This window comes from Primulina huaijiensis, chromosome 1, assembly GCF_012295235.1.
Source record: "Primulina huaijiensis isolate GDHJ02 chromosome 1, ASM1229523v2, whole genome shotgun sequence".
Classification (NCBI taxonomy): domain Eukaryota; kingdom Viridiplantae; phylum Streptophyta; class Magnoliopsida; order Lamiales; family Gesneriaceae; genus Primulina; species Primulina huaijiensis.
Window position 1 is genome coordinate 21185563 of NC_133306.1, and position 26361 is coordinate 21211923.

Sequence of the window (26361 nt, forward strand, 5' to 3'; positions counted from 1 at the left end):
AATATAACTTGCCTAAATATAAGGATTGAATATGCAAGCGAGATAGTTACATAAAATATACTAAATCCTAACTATAAAGTATTATCTCATATATTACCTAGTATTTGATGAAGTGTGTGAGTACGTGCGCGTGTGTGTATATATACAATGTCTTTTTTATGATATGGTATTAACATTTGAATATCAAATGTAATTTCTTAAAAAAGAAAAGGCAAAAAATGAAAACCTTTTGTTATGGTACAACTTGGGTGAGTATAAGATTCACTATGAAAGTAAAATAATAACTCAAAATATGGTGCTGAAACTCAATAACAAGATTTAGTGTAGGTTTTATCAAGTTTTCCGACCGATTGTTATTCAAAAATCTGATGTCAGTTGCTCCAAGAGATCTTCCGGGTTTTGTATAATAATAATTATTATGTCTATATACAAATTTGCCAACCCCAAGCGATTCTTTTTCTATCTAAACAAACCATTAGAGGGACGACTTTGCTCCAAGAGTTCTTTCTTGATCACATGATCGTGACAAACATGAAGCAGATCGACTTAACAATGTTGTAAATACCTGTAAGTAGCATGAAGTAACGTATAATATCAGGTCATTATCGGGCTAGTATTGGAACGGTTAGTCCTTGAAGACCTGTGAGTCCTCCAATAAAGCTCGGATATCAGAACTGTTGAAACCTTGGGAGGTTTTGACGATATTAGGGCTGTCATAAGATATAACATCTGTAAGAGGGTAGCTTCTGTTAGCATGAAGTTGGCTGCTCGCACCGCTGCAAACTCCAGTCAACACTACAGACTTGTGAACACCCCCGAGCATTTCTTCATAGTCGGTGTCACCACTTTCCCCAACAAAAACCACCACTTTTGACAACTCCATACCCCAACGAAGATATAAGTACCTACAAAGAAAGTTTCTCTCCATTAATTGAATCGATAGCAGGATTATCGAACTTTGCAAGAAATCTAACACTCTAATATCCTATCATAAAAATTTCTAATTGACCTTTGAGTTACAAAAAGAGGCATGTGGTCATACAAAACATGTGCAAGTTGTGGTCTTGTGGGTGGCCAAGAAGTGTAGTCAGTGACCCACATGCATGGATAGCAATTTCTTCTTACTAGGTTATCCAAATGGAAAAGGTGCCAAGTGAATACGAAATAGAAACAACAAGCCCTAATTATTTGAATTAGATGGCCGGGCTACACACACCATGCATGAGAGATTTGTCACTGGGGCATGCCCATGAGAGACTTTGTTACAAGTTTGATGTCAAATAACGCTTATAAATCAGGAACATATGAACTTGCATGATCATCTAGAGCAGTAGAATCCTCAACATGCCACATCAGCAGCAGAACAGCATAAGTGGAATCACAGAACCATCAATACTACTACAAGATCAGATGAGATACTCGTACAACATTACAGATAAGTAACTTTGATTTCTCTTTTGGTCATACTATTTTTTTGCAAGGGTTAATGTTCTATATTGTCAACACTAAAGTACAATACACTCAAGCAGCACCAGAACCTTAACATACAACCAAGATGAAGCTGATAGCCTTGCTTGTCATAAAACCCTTGCTTTCTAAAACAGATTCATTGATAAAAATTGGTACCTGAGTGCTTGAGAACGTGACGCCAGGACTGGAATTACATTAATCTTACTTCCATCTTGACAATGGATCACATGGCAACGTAGTGCCTGAATTCTCATCATTTTCCTTAGTTCCCTCACGGGGGGAACCTGCAACACAAAATTAAGTGGTAATGTTAAACAATAAAAGGTTGTTATAGTTCAAGAGTAACTAAAAAAATGTAAGAGCCTAATCCTAAACCAGATGTAATTCTATAATATGCTACTACCTGTAACACATTTCAAGTCGCTAACAGGATCGATGCTCTGAAGAATATGAAATTAAATGTGTAAAGATAAATATTATACCACTCCATGCTTTTTAATTTTGAAAGAATAACAGCAGTCAGCCGAAGTCTCTTCATCTTCAATGACAGCAGGTTCATTATTTCCTCCCTTCTTATCTGTTGTAGAAGCTGCCCACCTGACCAAAGTCTTTCTCAGCCCTTCACCACCCCAGCGGTATTCAATATGTGAATGATAATATAAGTCTACTACAAACGGGTTATCTTCTGCATGAACAGACGAATAATAAAGATCACCACCACTGTTGCAAATAAATGCATCAAAGTTGCTGGGATTCAAGCCTTCTGAAATCAGAAAAGCCCGTACTTCTGTAATGTTGAAGGATGTTGATAAAATAAATCCGACTGAACCTTCATTACGTTCTTTCTCTACGGCCCCAAATATATTTTTAATGCTTTCAGAGAGACCAGAACTTGCATCACCATCTACGGCGATCACAAATATGTGCTTCCTCCTCCTCAATGCTGGAAACTTACTAGAATTAGAAATTTGTTCTCCTTTGTCAGTAGACAAGGATTTTTGTGCACTCTTCGCAACACCCTTGGACCACGTCAACACGGCATTTTCTAGCTTATTTTTTAATTCCACAGAACCATCCATGTTTTCTTGGCTCTCATTCTTATCTCCATCTAAGGAGAATTTCAAGTTCAAAGATATATCCTGTATATCCCTCAAGGAATCACTTGGAGAATCTGATTCTGAATTTTCATCTTCCTCTTCGTCTCTCAACCAACGAGGTTTTCTTGGTTTGCAACTAGCTATTCTGGTGAGATAAGTCTTACAATGTTCTGGCCATGAAAAAAGATGAATATTTTTCAATCCATTTGCTCTACATTTTGCCCAGAGATGCTTATCTGCAACCAACTTCAGAAGAGCATCAGCAATAGATTGCTGATCATGTGGATCTACAAGGAGACCATTGTCTAAGACCTACCATCAACATGGAAAAACAATGTCAGATACAATATACCAAAATACCTAATGTTGAATGGAATCCTTGCAAGTTCATCTTAGGAAAAAGATTAAAAATACCCTGTGTATGTCGACAGGGCCACCATTCTTTGTGGCGACAATGGGCAGACCATGTGCTGCTGCCTGTTTTTATGTCAAATAAATCAAGTTGATCACCTGAATAATATACTAGCCAAAACTTAATGAATGTGAAGGCAGGCGCACCTCAATTAGAGTAAGTCCAAAAGGTTCAATAAAAGCGGGATTTATGAAAACACCCTGTCAAAAATTAATGAATTAATGCTCAAACAATCCTGTGATATAACCCAGAGATATTATAACTTCAGTGACATAATACAAACCTAGAACTGGTAAAACTACTTAGTCAAGACTAAATTTTCATGCCCGGGTTAAGTATTTAAATTCATTAATTTCAGTTAAATATAACTTTAAGTCAAAAAATTAGAAAATGACTTAAAAAAATCCAATTTGATTAATAATTTCGCTTCTATTCTTAAATAAGTACATTAAGTGCATTTTGAAAAACAAAATTATTTAATTTTGACATGTTGAGTCCTACGGTATGAAAATATTATATTGGGTGGTGTTTAAATGAAAAAAGTTCATTGGGTTTTTTAGACATGACAATATTTCAAAAAGCATCTTTTCATTTCCTTTCCCAAATTTAATTCCCAGGCTTCTTATAATGAGTGATTTAGAACACAAAATTTTACCAGAAAACTAATAGCGGTGTCAATGTATTTTGTCAAAAGTTTTGAAAATACTCATCCAGCTCGGATAAGCAAAGATTTAAACATAGCAACAGAGAGCTGTCCCAAGCACAGATGGGTAAGGGAATATGAAAAGATACCCAAAAAGGAAACTTAATAAGCATACTAATGACTTTATGGGCCAGTCTCGTCCCGTCAAATGAGTCAATATTGCTGTTGATGTAACCAAAACATGAGAATACCTTAGTCTTCGCTGCTAGACGGTAGATGACAGGAACATCATGCTGCTTGTGATGTTTTGGGTATGCCACTTGGCCATATAGATCATACTTATCGATCAGCTTGAGGATTGATAAAAGAACAGAAGCATTCGTGCTCGACATTTCATCAATATTATCTCGATTCCCCATTATTAAGGTCTGTTATCACAAATAAAACAATTGAAAATAGTAACACTAGTGCATTATCGGAATTCACCACACAATTATGTCAGTATTTATCCAACTTACAAGATTAGCGAGCTCCCTCAGCGGTCGACATTCCCCAAATGCTTTAACTAAGGTAGTAAGGTTTTTCTTTGGATCAGGCCTGGCAAGTGCAAGTATCATAGGCTTCCTGGGATTTGAAAAGAAGCGCATTACCTGTTTGCAGATCACTATTAGAAAGTGGCATGAACTTTGAAAACTCTAGAGGCCTTACAAAATATATGAGGAATATATTTAAATAGTGGGAAAAAGTCAGAAATAAAGTCGTCACACATGAATGAGACTACAGGTTTAACAACTTTAACCTCAGCCCAAATAGCTGGATCTGGGGATTTCCCGTCTGTGTTTGCTTCTGCTTCAGTATCCATGTCTCCATCATGTGGAACGATGTGATGAAATTCCATCCCAGGTGGAATCACCTGAAAGCACAAAATCATGCTATTATTAAATCACAATGGAAGAGTAAAACTATCTTACCTATAAGTTCCACAAAGCACGACTATAAATTTACGCTGTCTGATGACAGATAACATTTAAGATAGATACCACTTTTATCTGAAACTTGAGGCTAACAATGAGAGCTTTTATTTTTTCATCCTCATGATAAAGTAACACAGTTCTTTTGAGTTCAAGAACAAAATGATTGAAAAAAAAATTAGTTTAGCTTAAAAATATTAGACTCGGGCATTAAATTGCAAATTATGTTACATCATTGGTGAATCCTTTATTTCAATTACTTCCCAACTAAAATATGGAAAATTCTTCTAGACGGTTTCATCAAGCCAAAAAGAGCCACTATAAAAACATGATGATAAACGTGACTTCAGTACCAGCATGCTAAATTATTATCGGTCTTGGCTAAAAAAGGGGATCAGCGGAAGATGTCATAAAGAAAGTGCAAGATACACAATCATATGAACTTATGATTTCAGAAAAAAATTTCGAGAACGGAGTGATGAGTACTTACAACCATGCGAGGCGTGAACCTTCCATAACAGCTCACATTACGCCTAATCCTAGCACGTAATTTACGCTCCAGTATTGGATCAAAACCATCATACAAGCGCCACTGCTCCTCTATCTCCTGTCTTGTGCTGGTAATGACTATTTCAGAGGCATCGAGAGATAATTCTTCTGCCTCTATTCTACGCATTATTTTGTATGTGGAATTGATTTCATCTCTCGACTGTCGGCCTTGCCTCAAAAGTTGTTCTAGTTTATCACGACCAAGAGAATGGCCAGTGAAAAGCATTGGTACATTTAGAGCACCAGATAAAAGAGCAGCAGAGTCACCTGCATCTGCATAATGTCCATGTATGGCAACAGGCCAAACTGGGTGTCCATTACCAATTTGCTCACCGAGTACCTTTGACATCTGTACAATGTGGTTAAGAGCACCATCAACAAATTCAGGGATGTGTGGCCACAGTAATTCTTTTGGAATATATGTATCTTTTGGGCCAAAGGGGATGCGAACTATGTAAGCACCACTACTCTCTCCCATCTCATGCATCAAGCCTTCTGAACTTCGTGGAGGCGGCAGCATCTCTGTCGGTTCACCATAGCTCCAGTCTACCTCTGGCGATGATATCTGTCTAGTAAGCAAATCGACGCGATACACACCTGGCATTGAACCTAAAGCCCTTGCGAGTTCGACAACATATTTCACCTAAAGAAATATAGGAAAGACGTCATTTACATGCATGAAAAGAGTACATGGAATTATTCAAGACACATTCAACTCGGTGCTACACGATGCGGTTGAGAATTCGATAAAACACAAGCACAAATGGACGTGACAAGGAAAATAACAGTTAGATGGGCATTCCTTGAAACCAGCCCTACCTGACCACCAGTATCAGAATCACGGCCAAGCTCCATGTTTTCACCACGTATCAAACCATGAAGGCTGCAAGAGAACTAACGTCAAGAAAGCAGGGTAATTATGTTTTCACTTTTGGAAGATCACAATCTTCTGACAGAAGCATCAAATAAGAAAATTTGAAAGATCATACTCCCTTCAGCCATGAAAAAACACATTTTATCTATGCCAATTCCTTCTTATAACTACTCAAGCTTTATAATATTATTTTCATACCTAATCAGTACAATGTACAGCCTTTTCCCTTTTTGTTGACTACTCCAGGCCTCCATTGTATCAACAGAACTAATTCTAGGCAGTCGACTTCTAGTGCTTTCAGCATGAGTTGAAATGTCACTAACTGCATCTCCCTTTTCCCCCTCAGATAAGTCTTCAGACATATCAGCAACAGCTTCTCTGCGACCTCTTTCACGCTCAAGACGACGTTTTGCCATCCTTTGGGCTTGGTCTCCTTCCAGCTACACTTATAAGTCATTGAAAGAAATTATGAATATAGAGCTAGAGTATAAAAAATGTAACAAATAAACCAACAAAAAGTACGTAAAAAGCTTTTTCTAATCAAAGCACCAGCAAGTTGGCCTGTTCTCGTTGAACCTTAAACGTTAAAAGTCAATAATAGTGACAAATTTAAAAACTAAGTCAATTAAACATGGTGAATCCCAGAATCTGCAACAATTAACTTTTGGTTTATTAAACAAAGTTTTACTATGCTAAACATTAAAGACACTTTTTAGGAATTAACAGGGTGGAATCGTGATCATAGCACGTAAGCAAATCAGATTGATGTCAAAGAAAATCATGTAGCGGAGAATCCGCAAATTGTAGTAATCACAAAAAATGTAGCCATAGAGATGCTTAACCTTGCATATCCAAACAAAAATCAGGAATGAATGTATAAATATATTTCAAGAAAGCATTCAAGCACAATGGATGGGATTTCTCGATCTTGTTCTGTAGAAGAAGCTGATGAAAATGGATCTCAGGTTGCATATTATCGGTGTTCTATCCAATATCCCACAACTATTATGATCACTTGCAACTTGCAAGCAAAGATTGTGATCAAGCAAATGCATTTCGCGGTGAAGGAACCAGCATTTGTTTGCCACTACACTCAATAACGTTAAATTAGTACAGAAGTTTCACCTTTACATTTTAGCCAACCAACGGCTTTCAGAAAACAAATTTAGTCCACTTGTATTGCATTTATATCCTTGACAATCACCAGATTCTGCTAAAATCTCAAACCATCAGCCGTTGCATCTATCGAATATATAAAGTAAGCTCAAAAAGCAGAAGAAATCAAAAACCCACAGACACCCGTAAAAGAGATCATAAGCGAAGCAATCCCCTCAATACTCAAAGATTAAAAAAAATCACCTGCTTTTTCTGGCGAGCCAAATTCCATATCCGCCAGCACATGTTCTCCAGCCTCGTGTTCCTCTCCTGCGGACTCCTCGTAGCTTGAGCCTACATCCACACAAAAAACACACATCATTAGAATCATCTAAACATAAACACATGCACAATCAATAGAGAAGAAAAAACACACATACCCTGGCCCAAGAGCGGTGGAGATCGGTCTCATCGAATCCAGTGATCACCTCCTCCACAAAATACCTAGTGGGACTGAATCTCCCCCTCTCCCGTAGCAGCAGAGATGACTTCTTATCCGCAATCGGAGGGCCAACGTCCAGAATCGCGTCCAAGTAGCTGTTAATCCAATCGTTTCCCGCCATTACAGTATAATTTTGCGTATGAATCCGTCTATTTCTTGTAATCTAATATCCCCGTGACTGAGTATGAACGCCAATTCACATGCGTAGAGACAGATTGTGCATCCAAAAAGAAAGCATGATATATAGAGATTTTCAGATTCTAGAAATTTTGACAAAAAATGATCATCGCTTTATTCTTTTCAAATAAATTGGCCTACCAAGGTATTATTAGTAAATCAACAAAGAAAATGACTTTCGAGTCGGTGAAATATACAAAGTAAATGATTTTGAATTTTATCAATATTTTTTTCGTTGAATAAGGTCTTACGAAATTTTTATCTTTGAGACTGATTTACAATAAAAAGTAATACCCGTAGCATAAAAAGTAATACTTTTTAATGGATGACCCAAATAAGATATTCGACCCACGAAATTGATCCATGATACCGTCTCACAAGAATTTTTGTGTTTTTCGTTCGAATCTATCTTGACTAATACAATTTATCTATAATTTACATTAATACACCCATGAACATATGACGTATTTGTACAATATTTTTTATAATTTATTTAGTTTATATTTAACTGAGGATCAATATATAATTACAAAAAATAGTAAGAAACTGTACTGTAATTTTGATATATGAATTAAAAAAATTAAAAAATGATCTAAAAAATTAATGCGTAGAAAACAAAAAATATATATGATTTGCATTAGAGTTTTAACGTTTTATTAATATATATAATTATTATACCAAAAGTTAATGTACACCCGAAAAGTAATAAGAATTATTTTTCAATAAATAGTAACAATTAAGGAATATGCGTGAGAATAAATACCCTCCACCGAATTATGCTTCAATAGAATTAATATTTATTTATTTATTTTTATGTGTGTACGTGTCATGTGTGTATTAATCGGTGCCTCTCTCTTTCTTCCTTTTCTTAATTTCTACCTTTTCCAAGAGTTGTGCAGATGACGTGTAACTTAAATTTACATTCAATCGCTTTCTATTATATTCTTACTTTTAAAATCTCAACAAACATTGATTTATTTATGTCTACATTTAAGAACGAAAAAATTATTATGTTTTTAATGTAATCAATATTAATCTTTCAGCAAATATAAACCAACTAATTATTTAAAAATTCGAAAAATAACAGCATTCGATTAGATCGAGATATGTTAGTTGATTATATCGTCAAAATATAATTAAGTCAAACTCGTAGAAAAATCTAATACTAATCAACTATCTATACATACACTAAGTATTCGATATTGATACAAAATGGACAATTGATAAATTATTAGCTTAGACATTCAAACTTAATCAAATAGAATTCTATTATTGTGTTTGTCTAATGTTAACCAGAAGTTTATCGAACGATGAAACTTCACGTCTTTGTTTTCATAAATTTGATTCAAATTCGATAATTTCATGTGATTTTGACATGGATGTCCATTTGGGTGGGTTGGATTGGGTCGGGTCGGGTTAAACATTAGTACTATTCAAATTGCTCAACTGAACCCGAACCCGAATCAACCCGATTTTGAATTTTTTTAAAAAAAATTAAATAAAATTCAAAAAAAATTAATTTAAACATATAATAACAAAATTTCCCTCATATATATGATTTACATTTGTAAATCTAATTATAGAAAAATAAATTATATTTACTAAATCAAATAAAAAATGTTCAAAATAAATATTAAATTATAAAAATTTATGATATAAATATACAATAAATATTTTTTCAGACATATAATATATAAAAATGTAGGTAATATTTTAAAAAATTAAAATTTTCGGGTCAACCCAACCTGATTATTTTTTTTGAGTTAGATATCGGATCCAATCCGATTTGATCTGATCCTAAAAACTTCAAACTTAAATCTGATTTTTTTTCGAATCGAATGAATTGATAAGTTGTATGTGATTTTGACATAGTTAGCTTTTGTTATATGTTTGAAGTGACTGATAATGATTAGGTTTATGTCCTTTCATTGCCTATGGAGAAAATAATAAAAGGAACATTCAAGTACGATGAGTGTGTAGATTCTTTTTTTTGTCGAATAGTTTAATTCGGGGTTGTTACTGCGTGGCACTGGTTATATTGGACCACATCCAACGTCCCATCCTTTACCTGCTACGTGTCCCAATTTATTAATCAAACCAATACTATTTCGAAAGCTACGTGTATGTCTTGTCATATATTATATTGACAAAAACTTGTGTGAGAGAGTCTCACGGGTCTTATTTTGTGAGACAGATCTCTTATTTGGGTCATCCATGAAAAAATATTATTTTTTATGCTAAGAGTATTACTTTTTATTGTGAATATCGGTAGGGTTGACTCGTCTCACGGATAAAGATTCGTGAAACTGTCTCACAAGAGACATACTCTATTATATTTATTAATTGGTTTCAAAAAAGGCATCCAATTATTCAGGAGTTTTGCTTACCAAATGTCTGGGTTGATTGAAAACAATATTTCAAATCACAAAAATTATTGTGAAATAGTTTTACTAGACAAATGTTTTATTTGAATTACTCGAAAAAAAATAATAAAGTACATATAGAGTTGACTTATTTAAGGAATAAAAATATGCGAGACCGTGTTACGGATCATAAGAATCACGAGTACGCACGTTTTAACCTAAAAAACTTTTAAAAATCATAGCAACCATAAAAGAATAAAATACAAGGACATAAGAATCGCATATCCAAAGACAAGTATGAGTTAATATATGATGAATCGGTCCTCCACCTATATTTTGAGTGCGTTATATCTAAAAGTATTTGGAACAGTGTTCGCGAATGACTGCACATGAAGAAAACGATGGGAACACCGACAGCGTTATTGAAGGTTTTTCGGACTATGTATAGAGGTAATTCCACACTTACCAAAATGTGTATTGCGACACTTTCAGCTATTGTTTACTATGTATAGAATATGCGAAACAGAGTGATGTTTGATAACGAGAAGCCACATGTTCAATAAATAGTGATGAAGATCAAGATTCAGACTTACCATTATATTCCGAACGCTACCAAACTATTGTTATATTGATGTAATTGTTGGTTTTTATTTGCTGTCTACTATCTCCTGGGGATGTCCAGTGTATTTGTACAATAACTCATTTTATCTATTTAATGAATGATTAGTTCATTTAAAAAAAATTAATTTTATATTAGTATCTATTTGGGTAAAATATTTATACATTTAAGCTTGCTAAGCCAATTTTTTTTGGCTTTAAAAATATACCTATTCCCACTTTGGTATTTGAGCTTAATTTGTATATATTTAAGCTTTCTAATTTTGCTATATATGGATAAATTTATGGAAAATATAAGTTAAATTAAAAACTATTTTATTGAAAAATAAATCGTATTATAAATATAAATTAAATTAACTAAATTGATAAATGAGATTGTCTCGACAAATATTTTCGTGAAATTTAATTTCTTAAAAGTTTTTTGGGATATTTGCTCCATGAAGGAATCATGTTGGACTCATTTTAGAAGTCACAACTATCTAGCCAGGTATCATCATTAACATAGAATTTGAGTGGGGCTTGCTAACACGAGGGATACTGGAAGTCTGGAACTAACCTCTAGTGAAATTTGTTATTTTTTTTATAAAACAAATAAAAAAAATTCCGGCATAGATTTCAATTTATTAATTTTATTAATGAAGAACAAGTCTCTATTTTCAAAGATTAATCAATAACACATAATTTGATTGTTTATGTCCTCAACTAAAATTTATTGATTAAAAATTGTTTTTAGCATTACTCATTTACAAATTATGCTTGATATGTATCAAATATGGCATTTAAAGTGTCTAAATTTAACCTTTTAATTTTTTTGATTTAATATATATCAAATATGGCATTTAAAGTGGTATATACTTCAACATAAAACAGTTCATAAATGAATTTGATAATCAATCTATAGTTTATGTCCTCAACTAAAATTTTTATTGATTAAAAATTGTTTTTAGCATTACTCATTTACAAATTATGCTTGATAGTGATACAACGACATTCGGGTTCAAGTTATTTTCTCTAAATAATTGAGGAATATTGACAAATCTTTTTCTATTTTATGATATGAAAAAAGTTTAAATTCATCAGGTATTTTTCTTTCTCCCATTAAACAGAAAAAAAACCCCTGTATTACGAAAAAAAACTACCCTGTTTCAAGAGTTTCTCTACTGCTAAGATCATTTTTTGATTTTCTCCTAAACAGGCATCTGAACATGGAGATAACTGCGACAAGAGCTATTTCCATGTGCTCAGAGCTATTTATCTTTACCCTTAACTGCCCCATTTTCTGGCTATTGACACTGGCGTTCACTGACATTGATGTACTCCGGCTCAATCTAAAGTGAGACAGCAGGTTTCCACCCAAAACTGGTTCTTTGTTAAAAGAAAGGATTGTCATTGACACACTGACCTTTTCATCTCTCACAGGATAGTCTTTCCCTCGTAAAGTCGCTTCAAGACTCCCGCCGTAGGCAACTAGCCCAGCACCTGTCACGTGACCTGCATTCATTTTTAAGTTAAGCCTCCTCCAAACTGAGATGCTGTCTTCAATCTTGGAACCAAAAATATATCTATTTCCATGATATGTCACAAGAACACCACATTCAGTGGCATTGTATTTGAAGTTCTTCAGCTTTGTGTTGCCACGGATGGAACAGATCAATTCTTTGCCGGTAGATTGGACATCCAGGCCAATGCTGCATGCGGGCCCCCTTGGAAATAAGAAGGCTGCCGTTGATTCAGATTGTATATTGAAATCTTGTTTGTCCTTGCTCATTTGTCCCGTGACATGCATAATTGTGTTCTTTGTTACTTCCGTGGTTATCTCAAGGTTGATTCCATCAAAACCTACATCGTGATCCCATCCATGTGGATCGAGAACTGGTCTTGCTACCAATTGGTCACCTGTAACAAGGCAGCGAAATCTATGCTCGGGGGAACTTGAATCAAAACTTGGAGGGACAGCCATGTCTGGCAGCATAATTGCCTCAGGTGGCCCTTCTTGATTTTCGGCATTCTCATCTAATCCCAAACCAGAAGAACCTTTTTCCTTTCTTCTGATATACTCTTGTTTCAGTAGATTCTTCAAATAAAGTGTCTCCCTGTAATCTAACTCATCAAGATAATCCTTTTTCTCAGATGATGTCAATTTCTGGAATTGAACTCTATTCAGTACACGGATGGGAGGTAGTTGCTCATATTCATTTTCATTTTCCTCTTCCATATCAGAAAAAAAGAATTCGTCAGTTTCTCCACTATCAGCTCCACCAGGATTCAAATGAACACTGTGCTTGAGGAAAGACGAGAGTAGATGAGGCAAAGAAGGGTGTCGGACATTGCTCAAACGCCCCAACTGTATTTTGTCCCCATATTCCAAAATGGTATTAACATCACCAAGAATTTTGGTGCATATGCATAATAACATGAACTGGGATGTCCACAGCTGTCCATTTGGAAGTATCTTCCTCCCACTATTATCCATCATACAGTGGGGATGATTCTCCACCAAAATTACAGGGTTTTCAAGTTTAGTATCCAAAATAGCTCGGTGAATTTGGAGGTGTACCACATTGGTGCAGTAACTAACATAAGAATCATAGCTCACAGGATACCCATTTGGACCTTCAGGAAGGGCTGCAGAGGCATGCGTCATAACAATGTTGGTGTTGAACCAAATTGCAGGGCCAAGGATGTCAGTGATAAGCTTCAGTAATGAAAAGTCACGATATCCCATGTCAATCAAGTCGAGACGTTCAAAATACAAAACAACATCCGGTGGCGATTTTCTAATAAATCGCTTCACAGAATGTAAAATTTTCCTATTTTTACTCACATAATTTCTCGACGAAGGCAACAGGCCAGGTGTATCAATAAAAGATATTCTAATGCCATTCACAAGCCCAACAATCTCTTCGACTTGACGTGTGGCAGGATGAAATGCATCAGTTGTCACTTTAGACTCACCAAATATGGAATTTATTGTTGAACTCTTGCCAACACCAGTTCTACCCAAAACAAGTATTTTCAGAGAGAAGTTCAGTTTCGGTACATCTATGGCTTCTTGCTCTGCGGCTGTGACTCGAGCTCTGTCTAATTTGAAATTAGCCCTTTTTAGATCTGATTCACCAGCTCGAATCAAAGTTGCCAGTTGGATCCGATATAAGACCTTTGCCACCAAAAGATTATCTCGTGACAGGCCAACTCGTTGAAGAATACGCAAAAATTTGATTTGTAGAGCTTCAACCATGACAAGAGGCTCCAAATCCGTCTCGTCACTGCTGAGACCAGAGCCAGAAGAACTTTCCATTCCCATGGATAAGGGATGTGAAGCCAACTGATTATCACCAGATGAGCATGGCGCCCCAGCAGAAACTGGTTCTGGTTGCATGACCAAATTAGTGTTCGCGTGGGTCAACCCTGAAGCTTAAAAATTACAGCAGGCAACTGCTGTCAGAAAAATTCATAATCTACAAAAAGACCCAACCATCTTATTTTTAAACTAGTGATTTTCTCTTAATTAAAGATCCTAAGCAATTTAAAATGTCAAAATTAGCGAGTAAAAAATCTGAAAATTTTCTGAATATTTCTGACAAGGAAATTGTGGGTAGCCTATCATTGTAACTTCCTAATCTCACTACTCAAGCTCAACGAGAAATTCCTATCCATGAAATAAAGTATATATAATACTTCATTCCAAAATAAATCTTCAGACTGTATCCAACCAATATGCTTTCATATCAAAACCCTTACAAATAAAAGAAACTCCAGCTAAAAAATAACCAAAAGCACCAATGTAAAGGAAAGGGTGTTACCTTGATTCCCTAACTCTTCATTAAGAGACTCGTCTAGATAGTTTTCTGATGCTGAGATTGGTCTCATAGAACCTTTTGAATTCGATACCATCTGAGATAAAACCCAATCCTTAATGCTTGCCATGCAAACTGTGACCTGTAAAAGGAAGTAAATCAAAGAATAATATTCTCTCAAGTGTAATTAAAACCGACAAACAAGATTTCCAATCATCCAATACCATGCAAAAGAATAGAGCCATGGCAGTGAAATCCTTGTGAAAAAGCATGGAACCAAGAAAAGAACATATCTGTCCAAAAAAGTAAATATTTATTTGAGCAGCCTCTTACGACAAGAACAATAGGCCTTTGTCCCACTAAGTAAGGTTGACTATATGGATCCTCCTACACCGGTGTGCTCTATCCTCTACTACATCCTCATCTATGATCAAAAGAATTTTATTATATTATATCGCTGCTAACCATGTCTTGCTGGATAGTCGATTGTCTAAATAAAATTCAACTGTTGGCATTTTCATTATTCAAGTGCAGATGTTCCTAATTACACAACCTAAAGAAGTTTATGGTGTCCATCGTATGAATAAGTAAATGACAAAGGACAAGTCTATAGAAGTGAAGGTTTCGGAACAGTTCAACTGCGTCAAAAAAAGAAAAGGAAAATCTTGATGACCCTTCAATGCAGACAACCCGACTCTTAGGTTGCTAAGTTTTCTTTTATATCCTGATAATTCATATACCTCAAGTATAATTCATATACTTCAAACTCCCAGAAAATTTACCCAAAATTACACCACAAATAAACAGACAAGAAGCCACATGCATAAAACATGTCTCGAATCTTCTTCAGATCACTCATTTCACCTCCACAAATATCAAATGAAGCTTCAGAAACTCACAATTGGTACTGAAGTTCAGTACAGCAACACAAATTAACAACTTCCGATACTCTACTCGGCAAAGAAACAACCGATAATCAAACATTTAAGCAAACAAATGAAACTGGTTTTAACGCAAGCAATCCTTAAATTTAAGCCCGCGCTGAAATAACAAGGAACAAATTAGAAAGACAGCTGAAATATCCAATCCAATAGATTCGCAGATAAAAACAAAATAGTTTCTCAATTCCCATACCACAGCCGCCAGCTGTGCGTCTGTCTATCTTCTGAATTGCATCCAACGGTTTCTTCAGCTTGTAAAGTTAGAATCTTTGGCTCAGTCGAAGATAACCAAGGATCATCTATCAAGGTGGGGTTTCAATGTTCGCCATTTCAAAGAAAGATAAGATGCAACGAGGCCGCAACAATTTTCAACGAAAAGCGTGTGCTATAAGAAGAATCGTACCTAAATTTCTTGTGTATGAGGTGATCTTGCTGTTACAATACAAGAACAGTCCATTTTGGCAAAAATTTGTGTGAAACAGTTTTACGGGTCGTATTTTGTGACACAGATCTCTTATTTGAGTAATCCATGAAAAAATATTACTTTTTATGTTAAGAGTATTATTTTTTATTGTGAATATCGATAGAGTTGACTCGTCTCATATATAAAGATTGGTGAGATCGTCTCACAAGAGACCTACTCTTCAATCAATATTTGCAATATCACTTTTGAAATTCATAATATCACCAAAATTTACAAATTCCTAAACAAATCATATTTTTATGTAGCTATCATTTTGTAATAGTTCCAATTACCATATATATATGCCCATTTCCCCAACTGTATAATAAATAAAGGTTCGAAAATTGTTTTTTTTTTTTTTTCAGTTTTATCCACTTACTCACAAAAGTCAAAAATATCTCACATGTTAATTTTGTGAAACGGATATCATATTTGATCACATCCATGAAAAATATTATTCTTCGTTGTAAATATGAATCGGGTGACACCGTCTCATAGGAGTCATACTCAATATGTGAGTTTAAAATTTTAGACATTATTATAAAATATATATTTGATCATATACTTTAACACACAATCTGATAACAATGGTTAATCATTCAACAAATTTCATAAATTATATTTTTATAACGATCGACATATTGAAATTGACTTTAATCAAATAAAAATTTAAACATCTTCAAATATATTAATACATTTTCTGATTTAGATATTTCAAATATGTAAAGTATGATATTTTGAAAAATTATCAAAAAGCCCAAGAGCGAGAGATCATGTACTTCATGCCCTTGGTAGGCATATATGAGGAGGCAACAACAATCTCGTCTAGGGATGTCAACTTTCCCCACTGGTTTGGGGCCTCACGGGGAAAACCCGAAACGGAGATAGGGATCCCCGATTTTTTCGGGTGTGGGTTCGGGTTCGGGGATTTTTTTAAATCTCCGATGTAGTTCAGAGCGTGTATGAGATTACCATCCTCATCCCCGAACCCACCTCGAAAATAATATCAATAATAAAATAATAATAATATTATTAATAATAATATAATAATAATATTATTATTTTTTAAAATAGTAATAATAATAATATTATTATTAATATTAATATTATCACTAATAATAATAAGTTTTGGTTTGAGAAAATCTCCGAATCCGTCATCGTCTTGCCATATTAATATTTTTGAAACGGGGATGAGAAGTTCAAAGTTGATCCCCGAAGTTTCGGGTTTGGGGATTCCCCGAACCCGAAAAAACGGGGATCGGGGCGGGTATGAGGGTGAGGATGAAATTCGGGGACGGGGATGACAAACCCGCCCCCGCCCCATTGCCATCCCTAAATTCTCGTCTCCGCAAGTCTTTCTATAATATCTTTTTTGCTTATCAATCTTCTTTTTGTTCTTATTTATTTGGTTTTCTTCACTTTCCATGCATGAACATGCTGATGAGGGCCACTGGTCGCGATTCGACCCGTACCTCCGAGGCCTCCACGTCTCGTCGTCAGGCCAAGGAAACTCGGGTGAAGCTCGACCAGATGAAGGCCGAGAAGCAGCAGCTCCATTGTGGGAGATCAATGATCTTCATGCTACAAAGGACCGACTGAGGGTTGAAGTCATTATTGGTCATTTAAACCTAACTCAGTTTCAAAAGTTAGTACAAGAAGGAAGATTGTCTAAATCTATATATTCAGCTCTCAGAAACTATGTCCAACCGATGTAAGATTTCTTAACACACCTCTCTTACGTCCATGAATGAACAACTAGAGCGTGAAGACACTAACAAGTGACTCAACTATGAATGATCTAACACATAACGACGAGCCTGAGCTTGATACCATGTTAAGATTGAGATTTAGACCTTATAACTCAATCTCAAAAGTTAGTTGAAAGAAAAATGATCGTTCATGTCTTTATATATAACTTTGAAGAACTCTTTTAACTAACATAAGATATTTTCACAGTGTGTGCGGCAAGGAAAGAACTCGGTCGCCTGGGCCGCGATCTACTGATGATTAAGAGATATGAGATGATGTTGAACCAGAAAATTACCGTCTTTGCAAATTGATTTAATTTTTTTCAACGAATTGGTGAAAACAATAAACTTTGCTATCCAAAATTTGTCCATTGTGAAACTTAAATTATATATTATGACACAGTTTGATGCAAATTATGAGTTTCGACGTCCTTCTCCAACCTGTTTCATGTTTCTGAGCGCAGAATCTCAAGAATATTGTTCTCTTAAATGCAATACGAGGAATGGATTGATTAACATGAAATAAGTAATTGCAAGTTTTTCTGCACTGTGCAATGAAAATGATGGGGCATTAACTTAAATCTTTTACAGGATCATGTAGCTTTTTCACCACTAAAGATCAGACTGGTTGCACTTTGCAAGACAAACCCATATATCAAAAGAAAGATAATCCGAAGCCCTGCAAATCATTTACCAAGAACCCATCCTTGATGATTGGTTTCACCCATGGGTGCCTTCCATTGGCTAGATGTGATGAGCTAAATTCCTTCTTTAACAAATCTGGGTAAGAACACAACTTTGGTTTAAATTTTAATAATTTAAAAAATCATGCTAGTATTAAAAGTTGTTGTATTACAGATGATGAATGAAGAGCGAAAGTATTCTTCCAAAATTGATTTCAGGAGCCAATGTGTTCTGTATTTACATGCAATCAATAACCGTACTACTAATTACTTAACTAACTAACAAAATGTTAACTGACTCTAATAGCTCCCCCTCAAGATAGACTGTAAATGTTTTGTACAGACATCTTGGACATCAAATGGGAGAGAGTAGGCAGGGAGAGTGGCTTGGTGAACATGTCCGCAAGCTGGAGCTGTGAACGAATAGGTAAAGCTTGATGGATCCGTCCTTGATTTTATCACGAATGAAGTGGCAATCGATCTCAATGCGATTGGTACGTTCGTGGAACATAGGATTGTTGGCAAGATGAATGGCGGATCGATTGTCACAGAATATGATGGCTGGTGTGGACAAATTGATTTGCAGATCCTTGAGTAATTGGGTGAGCCATAATACTTCAGTGGTTGTAGTGGCCAATGCCCTGTACTCTGCTTCAGTGGAAGACCTGGAAATCGTCATTTGCTTTTTAGTTTTCCATGAGATTAATGCTTCACCAAGAAAGACACAAAAACATGTGGTTGATTTTCTTGTATCGGCGCAATTTGCCTAATCAGCATCTGAAAATCCCCTTAATTGTATGGCATAAGTTGTTGGAAAGAAAATTCCTTGACCAGGGTTGGCTTTGAGATACCTTAGAACTTGATGTGCTGCATGTAAGTGAATGGTTCGTGGCTTAGACACAAATTGACTGAGCTTGTGTACGGCGAACATTATATCTGGTCTGGACAGCGTTAGATATAGGAGACGTCCGATGATGCGTCGATATTGTGTGATGTCTGTAAGCGGATCTCCATCAAGAGAAGTGAGACAAGTATGTGGTGTCATGGGTACTGTTGCTGGTTTACATGATAGTAAACCTGTATCTTCAAGTAATTGTAGTGTATAGTGTCTTTGTGATAGGGAAATTCCTTTTGATGATCTAGCAATTTCAAGACCAAGAAAATACTTAAGATCACATAGATCCTTAAGTTTAAATCGGCTTTGAATATCAGATTTTAAATCTTGAATGAGAGCGAGTGATGGCCCTGCTATGATGATATCATCGACGTATACGAGAAGAGCTAAGAAAGATTGACCCTTGCCTCGAATATGGAATGATCGGATGGAGACTGCCTAAAACCAGATTCCAACAAGGCATGGGAAAATTTGATGTACCACTGCCGAGATGCTTGACGGAGTCCATAAAGGGATTTGTGAAGTTTGCAGACAAGTTTTATATCTTCTGGTCGATGCTGGACATGAGTATGGAGAACAAGAGGAAGATCTATGTAAACTTCTTCGGAGAGATCACCATTTAAGAATGCATTGTTAATATCAAGTTGAGCAAGAATTCAATTTTGACTAGCTGCCAAAGCAAGAAGAACTTTGACAGTGGCGAGTTTCGCAACTAGAGAGAAAGTTTCGAAGAAATCCACACCTTCTTGTTGTGTGTAGCCCTTAGCAACCAATCTAGCCTTATGTCTATCTATTGAGCCATCAGATTTGTATTTCACTTTGTAAACCCAACGACAACCAATGGGCTGTTTTCCCGTGGGAAGTGGAACCACTGACCATGTGTTGTTTGCTTGCATTGCATCAAGTTCTTCTTTCATTGATGTACACCAAGAGTCAAATCTAACAGCTTGGTGATAGAATTGGGGTTCACACTGAGATGAAACATTGAGCACAAAGTTTTTATAAGAAGGAGATAGGGAATCATAAGATATGTAATGATCTAGAGGATATGCACTTGCCGAAAAAGGTGGGGAGTTATATTTTAGCATATGACAGTGGTAATCTTTTAGATAAGAAGGAGGGCGAGATGTCCTGGAGGAGTAGCGAGTGATGGTTAGAGGTAATGAGACATGGGATGTGCCTTCAGAATCATCATGAGCATCTGTAGCTTCTACTTCAGTTGGCATAATTGGTAGGGAAATGTTTTCAGATGATTGATGAGGTGGTTCATATTGTGTACTGAGAGGATCTTGGTCTTGACTGAGAGTGGGCATGGGACGTTGGATATGACATTCTAATGGGACTTGGGTGTCAACAAGAGTTGGTTTAGGAAGGACAGTAGATGGGAATGGATCAATGACTTATGTTGCATGAGGTAAATGGGAAAAAAGAAAGATTGACTCATGGAAGTGTACATCCCGTGAGATAAAGATTTCCTTACTCCTTACATCTATCAGCTTGTATCCTTTCATGCCTGGTGGATATCCCAAGAAAGCACATATGCGTGCCCTTGGCATAAATTTGTCATGATGTGCTGTTAGTGTAGAGGCAAATGCAAGACACCCGAAGACCCGTAGATGTGTATAATCGACTTGTTTCTGATATAGAAGCTCATACGATGACTTATTTTGAGTGGTTGGAGAGGGAACTCGATTCACTAGGTAAGTAGCTGTCATGATGCAATCACTCCATAATTCAAGAGGCACTCGTGACTGAAAGAATAGCGATCGAGCTACATTAAGTAGGTGTTGATGTTTTCTTTCAACAACCGAGTTTTGTTGATGTGTTTCAACACATGAAATTGATGTAATATTCCCTTATCCTGAAAGAGTTCTGTGAAGACAAGTTCTTTAACATTGTCGGTTCGAAAGACCTTAATTCTTCTATTGAATTGATTCTCAATCATGTTGCAGAATCTGGTGACTACACTTAAAGCCTCGGATTTATGTTGCATGAGGAAAATCCATGTGAATCGTGTGCAGTCATCGACTAGAGTCAGAAAATACCTTTGTTTATTGAATGTAGGAACATGATAGGGTCCCCATGTATCACAATGTATAAGATCAAACGCATTGGAGGATTTGTTATTAAGAGAAACAAAAGGTAGTCGTCTTTGTTTTGCTACCGGACATATTGAGCAAGGTGTGTCATCAAGAGAATCAACCTTATCAAAAGGGATATTTGTCTTTAAACTCTTCAGCACTTTGAGTGATGGATGGCCAAGACGGTTGTGCCAAGTTTGTGTTCCAACTTGATTAATTGAAGCCTCTGAGCGGAGTGAGCTAGCATCTAGAACATATAGGCCTTCTATTCTTTTACCCTTACCAATCATCCTCCTTGTTACCATGTCCTGAATTATGAATGAGTGACAGTAGAAACTGATCACATTTTGCGTTGTTGCAATAAAAGAGCTGACAGACATCAAATTAAATCTGAAATTTGGTATATAAAAGACATCCAACAGAATTAGAGAGTCTCCCAGTCTAACATCACCAAAGAATCGAACATCCACATGCATTGTTAGGTAGCATCACTCTTGAGTTTTCTACTGCCTTAAGGGAAGTAAAGGCACTTGCATTTGAGCAAATGTGTCTAGAGGCACCTGGATCAACTATCCAACAAGTAGCAGACTTCAATGCATTTGGGATTGAAATGGATAGACATGTACCTGAGATAGTTGGATGTTTTTCACTCTCATGTTGATCATCTTTCTTGTCAGCGGTAGAAAGCTGCTGAATCATTATGTCCATGAGTTGTTCTATCTGAATCTTGTCGAGGGCTTGAAAAACATTCGAGGGTGTACCCATATTGATGGCCTGAATTTCAGAATGATGAAGTTGGTCATTCCCTTGATTGACAAGAGCAGCAGCATAGCTTTTGTTCCCTTGTTTGTTTCTGGTCTTGAATCCAGGTGGATAGCCATGTATTTTGTAGCAAGTCTCAATCGTATGGCCATGAATGTTGCAATGAGTGCAGAACGGCCTGCCTTTTGGAAATCTTGATGGTGCTTGGTTGTTGACATGTGGCTGAGTTTGTTCATTCTTGATCGCAAATGCCATGTTACGACTTGATGCATTCATGGAGCTTTGATTACCAATTGCTCTCTGTCTTTCTTCTTGGACTACTAGAGCAAACACTCGGCTGATCGGTGGCAGGGGATCAATAAGTAGAACTTGACTTCTAATGTGAGTAAATGAATCATTCAGTCCCATAAGAAAAATCATGGTATAATCCATTTGAACATATGTTTCAAAGTTCTTGACCCCATCGCAATTGCATTTTCCGCAGCTACACATGGGTCGAAAGTGATTCAATTCTTCCCAAAGAACCTTGATTTTGGTAAAGTAAACACTGACCGGATCTTGATCTTGTCTGAGAGTGATCAAGTCCCTGCGCAGTTGAAAGATTCTTGGACCATTACTTTGTTGAAATCGATCTTGAAGATCATTCCAGATTTCCTTTGCTGAGTCCGCAAATAAAATGCTTGCCGATATGTCTTTGGACACTGAGTTTAATAGCCAAGAGATGACTATATTGTTGTTCCTGGCCCATGCATTGAGCAGGTTCACTTCAGAATCTGATGGTTTGGAGATCGATCCGTCAACGAATCACAGTTTGTTCTTGACAGAAAGGGCAATTCGCATCGCTCTACTCCACGATGCAAAGTTATCTCCCGTGAGTGGTTGAGAAACAAGTACGAGCGCTGGATTATCGGAATAGTGTAGAAAATAAGGGCTCGAAGGATCATCAAATACCGATCGTGATGCTAAATTCCATGCAGATGGATTTGTGTTCGCCATGAATACGAGATTCTACAAATTCGAAACAGCTTCAGAGGAACTGATGGCATAATGAACTCACCTCTGCTCTGCTGAAATTGGAGAAACAATCTGAGATGATGAACTTCGGAATAGTACCGCCGATCAATGTCGTGACGAAACCTCAGAGATTACAGCGTGGAAGCGGCTCTGATACCATATTACAGATGATGAATGAAGAGCGAAAGTATTCTTCCAAAATTGATTTCAGGAGCCAATGTGTTCTGTATTTACATGCAATCAATAACCGTACTACTAACTACTTAACTAACTAACAAAATGTTAACTGACTCTAATATGCTGCTACATTTTATGAGTTCAATTCAGGGCTCTCATAATTTTTGGATTAAATGCGCTTAATGGGAAATCAATACAGCGAGATAATACTGCAACCGGTCCTTGGGATCTTACTAATGCTGCATCTCTCATTCGTTACACTATCAATAAAGGTTATGATATTCATAGTTGGGAACTTTGTAAGAATCCCTGCAATTTATGGTCAGATTAATGAGATATTTTATCAGAAACATTTATATAATCTGAAAAGTTTGTTAATATGCCTCGTCTCTTGTCAGGGAATGAGCTGAATGGGAGAGGGCTCGGGGGTTGGAATCTCTGCGGATCGATATGCTGCTGATACAGTCGTTCTACATGATTTAATTCGAGATATTTACAAGAAGACTAGTTTCAAGCCACTAACCATTGGTCCTGGATGATTCTTTGATGCTGGATGGTTCCGACAATACATACGTAACACAAATGGATCGCTATATGCGATCACTCATCATATGTACAATCTGGGCCCTGGTAGTATATCTTTCTAAGAACGTCAAAAAATGATGAATTTAACAAGATCAAGATTTAATCACTCGTTGTATTTGTAGGTAGCGACGAGCATCTTGATAGGATTCTCAATCAGTCTATTCTTGATTCTGGAGGTGATGATTTCCCAAGACTCCATAGCATCGTGAACAGCTCTGGGACCCCATTTGCTGCTTGGGTCGGTGAGGCTGGAGGGGCATATAATAGTGGACGTGATAAAGTAACGAGCACATTTGTGTTCAGTTTCTGGTAATCCCACTTGTTGTTTGCAACCGAACCATGTAGCTGCTTAGAGCTGATCGATGTATTTGGTTTGGTGATTATATTATAGGTACCTGAATCAACTGGGAATGGCATCTACTCACGACACAAAGACGTATTGTAGGCAGTCGTAGATTGGTGGCTACAATGGTTTACTAAACACAACCACCTTTAATCCAAATCCAGATTACTACAGGTGAAATGAAAGTATTCCTGCATTATTGTTGTGCTATTTGTTTTAAATTTCCTTTGAAATTCTGAACTTGGGATTTTCCAACCTCCCAAAATGATATTATGAAATCCATGTTTGTTTTTTCAAAATTTCCACCTAAAGAAAATTCTAGTGAAAAGAATTTTTATAATTTCACTATTATCAAATAGATTTTTAATTGGTTGGCTATAAAAAGTTTACAACAATTGCAGATAACTTCATACCAGTGCCAGTATATATTTTGAAACTGATCTATGTTAAAATCCTTGATCTGACAGCTATTGCTGATGCAATTTTTCAAGATATTTGAAGCTTTAGCGAATTTAATTAATTGTTCATCCTTTCTTGATTGCTAACAAGTAACAACCTGTCGCCCTTCTTGCAGCGCACTTGTTTGGCACCGACTTATGGGGAGTTACGTTTTGTCAACCAACTTCACAGGGACTAATATGATCCGTGCTTATGCTCATTGTTCAAAACAATTGGTATGTTTGAGTTGTCCAAGTCCAGCCTAGCTCCTCCACCCAAAAAATACCTTTTTCCTACATTTCTTGTCGCTAGCTATCGACCTAACAGTGTCATGTATCTTCCCTTCAGCGAGGTGTCACTTTACTACTGATAAATCTAGCCAGGAACACAACTGTCCGGGCAGCACTTGACTTCAGTGGAACGGCAATGCAAGCGCACAGAAGACACAGATATCACAAACACAGGTCCAAGGTGTTGTTCCCTGATAAACAAGTATCTGTAGCAACAAGAGAAGAATACCATCTAACCCCAATGGATGGCAATATACAAAGCCAGATAGGCGTTAACTGTTGATTCATCAGGTGCTATACCTGCCATGGAACCTGCATTCTTCAATTCATCAGAGACAATAACTGTTGCTCCTTACTCCATTGTGTTTGTTCACTTGCCTAGTGTTGCCCTCCAAGCATGTGTGTAGGTTATAAGCACTCATCCAAAATCAGATGACATGTATTCCATGTTAAAGCGGAGGATAAAATATCAACATTCATTCTATAAAATGGAAGAAAAATGAAAAATATAATCGCTTTGGTCTCTATTCTACAGACTATTTATATGTTCCCTGCACCATGTGTCATACATATTAAAATTTTAATCTATTTGCATAGATGATCTTGTGCTAAGATTTACTAATGTGCTAAGTTGGGGTTGGCATTTGGGTCGATCGGGTAATTAGGGTCCTGACCGATTCGAATCTGAGCATATATTAATATTAGATAATGAGGGTAATTTTTATGGGGTTGGGTAAATATATTAGTTCGGATATCCAGTGATAATGACTAACCGGTCCGATAATTCAAGTAACTTAATTTAATTTTTTTTAAATTTATAGATAAAATGATAATTAATTTAAAAAAATTATGTATTTTTTGTTATATTTTAGTTGATGATGTTGATATATTAATTTTTTTTATTTTTTTAATTTAAGTATATTTTTATAATTAAAAAACGATAGATTTGAATTTAATATATATATTTTTTAATTGGATAATACTCGACCTGAACCCAAAAAAACCATGTACACTTAATCGTTATTAAGCATGTTTGTATATTGCTAACACTGTTTACTAATAAAATCGCTAATATGTGTTTGAACTTCTTCTTATTCGTCAATTTTGTTTTGTTTTGTTTTTTTTATAAGTCACACTTAAATGTATATAATTTAATGATGCACAATGTGGTCAATCTATCACCCTTTTTTTGCCAAAGATAAGTGCTTTAGGGACGCTTCAAGCTTAAGTGCGATTAAGCAAGATCGACTTAAAAAAACGTTCTAGAACACTTATTTTAATCCGATATCTTTGTTTTTTAGTTGACTTGACACTCATGTGTGTTACGAAACCAACATAAAAACGATATTAAATTGTAAAAAATTGAAATTCGT

At 36.1% G+C, this 26361-nt stretch overlaps 2 protein-coding genes and 1 pseudogene across 5 annotated transcripts; 1 reads left to right on the plus strand and 2 right to left on the minus strand.

Moving 5' to 3' along the window:
• Positions 1-360: 360 nt before the first annotated feature.
• LOC140984042 (probable sucrose-phosphate synthase 1) lies at positions 361-7921 on the minus strand. The gene is made up of 13 exons (XM_073451208.1): positions 7552-7921; positions 7376-7465; positions 6215-6456; positions 5962-6025; positions 5084-5785; positions 4422-4535; positions 4141-4272; positions 3874-4050; positions 3126-3179; positions 2982-3044; positions 1953-2879; positions 1627-1754; positions 361-905 (listed from the first exon to the last, which is right to left on the minus strand). Exons 1-13 carry the CDS (start codon positions 7732-7734, stop codon positions 626-628), a joined length of 3156 nt encoding a protein of 1051 aa, XP_073307309.1. The 5' UTR covers positions 7735-7921; the 3' UTR covers positions 361-625.
• A 3827-nt stretch (positions 7922-11748) lies between these two features.
• LOC140984054 (translocase of chloroplast 90, chloroplastic-like) lies at positions 11749-15918 on the minus strand. 4 transcript variants are annotated; one of them, XM_073451232.1, is made up of 3 exons: positions 15703-15918; positions 14575-14710; positions 11749-14179 (listed from the first exon to the last, which is right to left on the minus strand). In XM_073451232.1, the coding sequence occupies exons 2-3, from the start codon at positions 14696-14698 to the stop codon at positions 11907-11909; spliced, it is 2397 nt and encodes a 798-aa protein (XP_073307333.1). In that variant the 5' UTR covers positions 14699-14710; positions 15703-15918; the 3' UTR covers positions 11749-11906. The 4 variants fall into 4 exon arrangements, with proteins under 4 accessions (XP_073307333.1, XP_073307327.1, XP_073307342.1 ...); XM_073451226.1 differs by lacking the exon at positions 15703-15918 and adding an exon at positions 15468-15689 and having other exon boundaries at positions 11749-14185; XM_073451218.1 differs by having other exon boundaries at positions 11750-14185; positions 15703-15917.
• A 1478-nt stretch (positions 15919-17396) lies between these two features.
• LOC140972464 (heparanase-like protein 3) lies at positions 17397-25395 on the plus strand (annotated as a pseudogene).
• Positions 25396-26361: the final 966 nt, after the last annotated feature.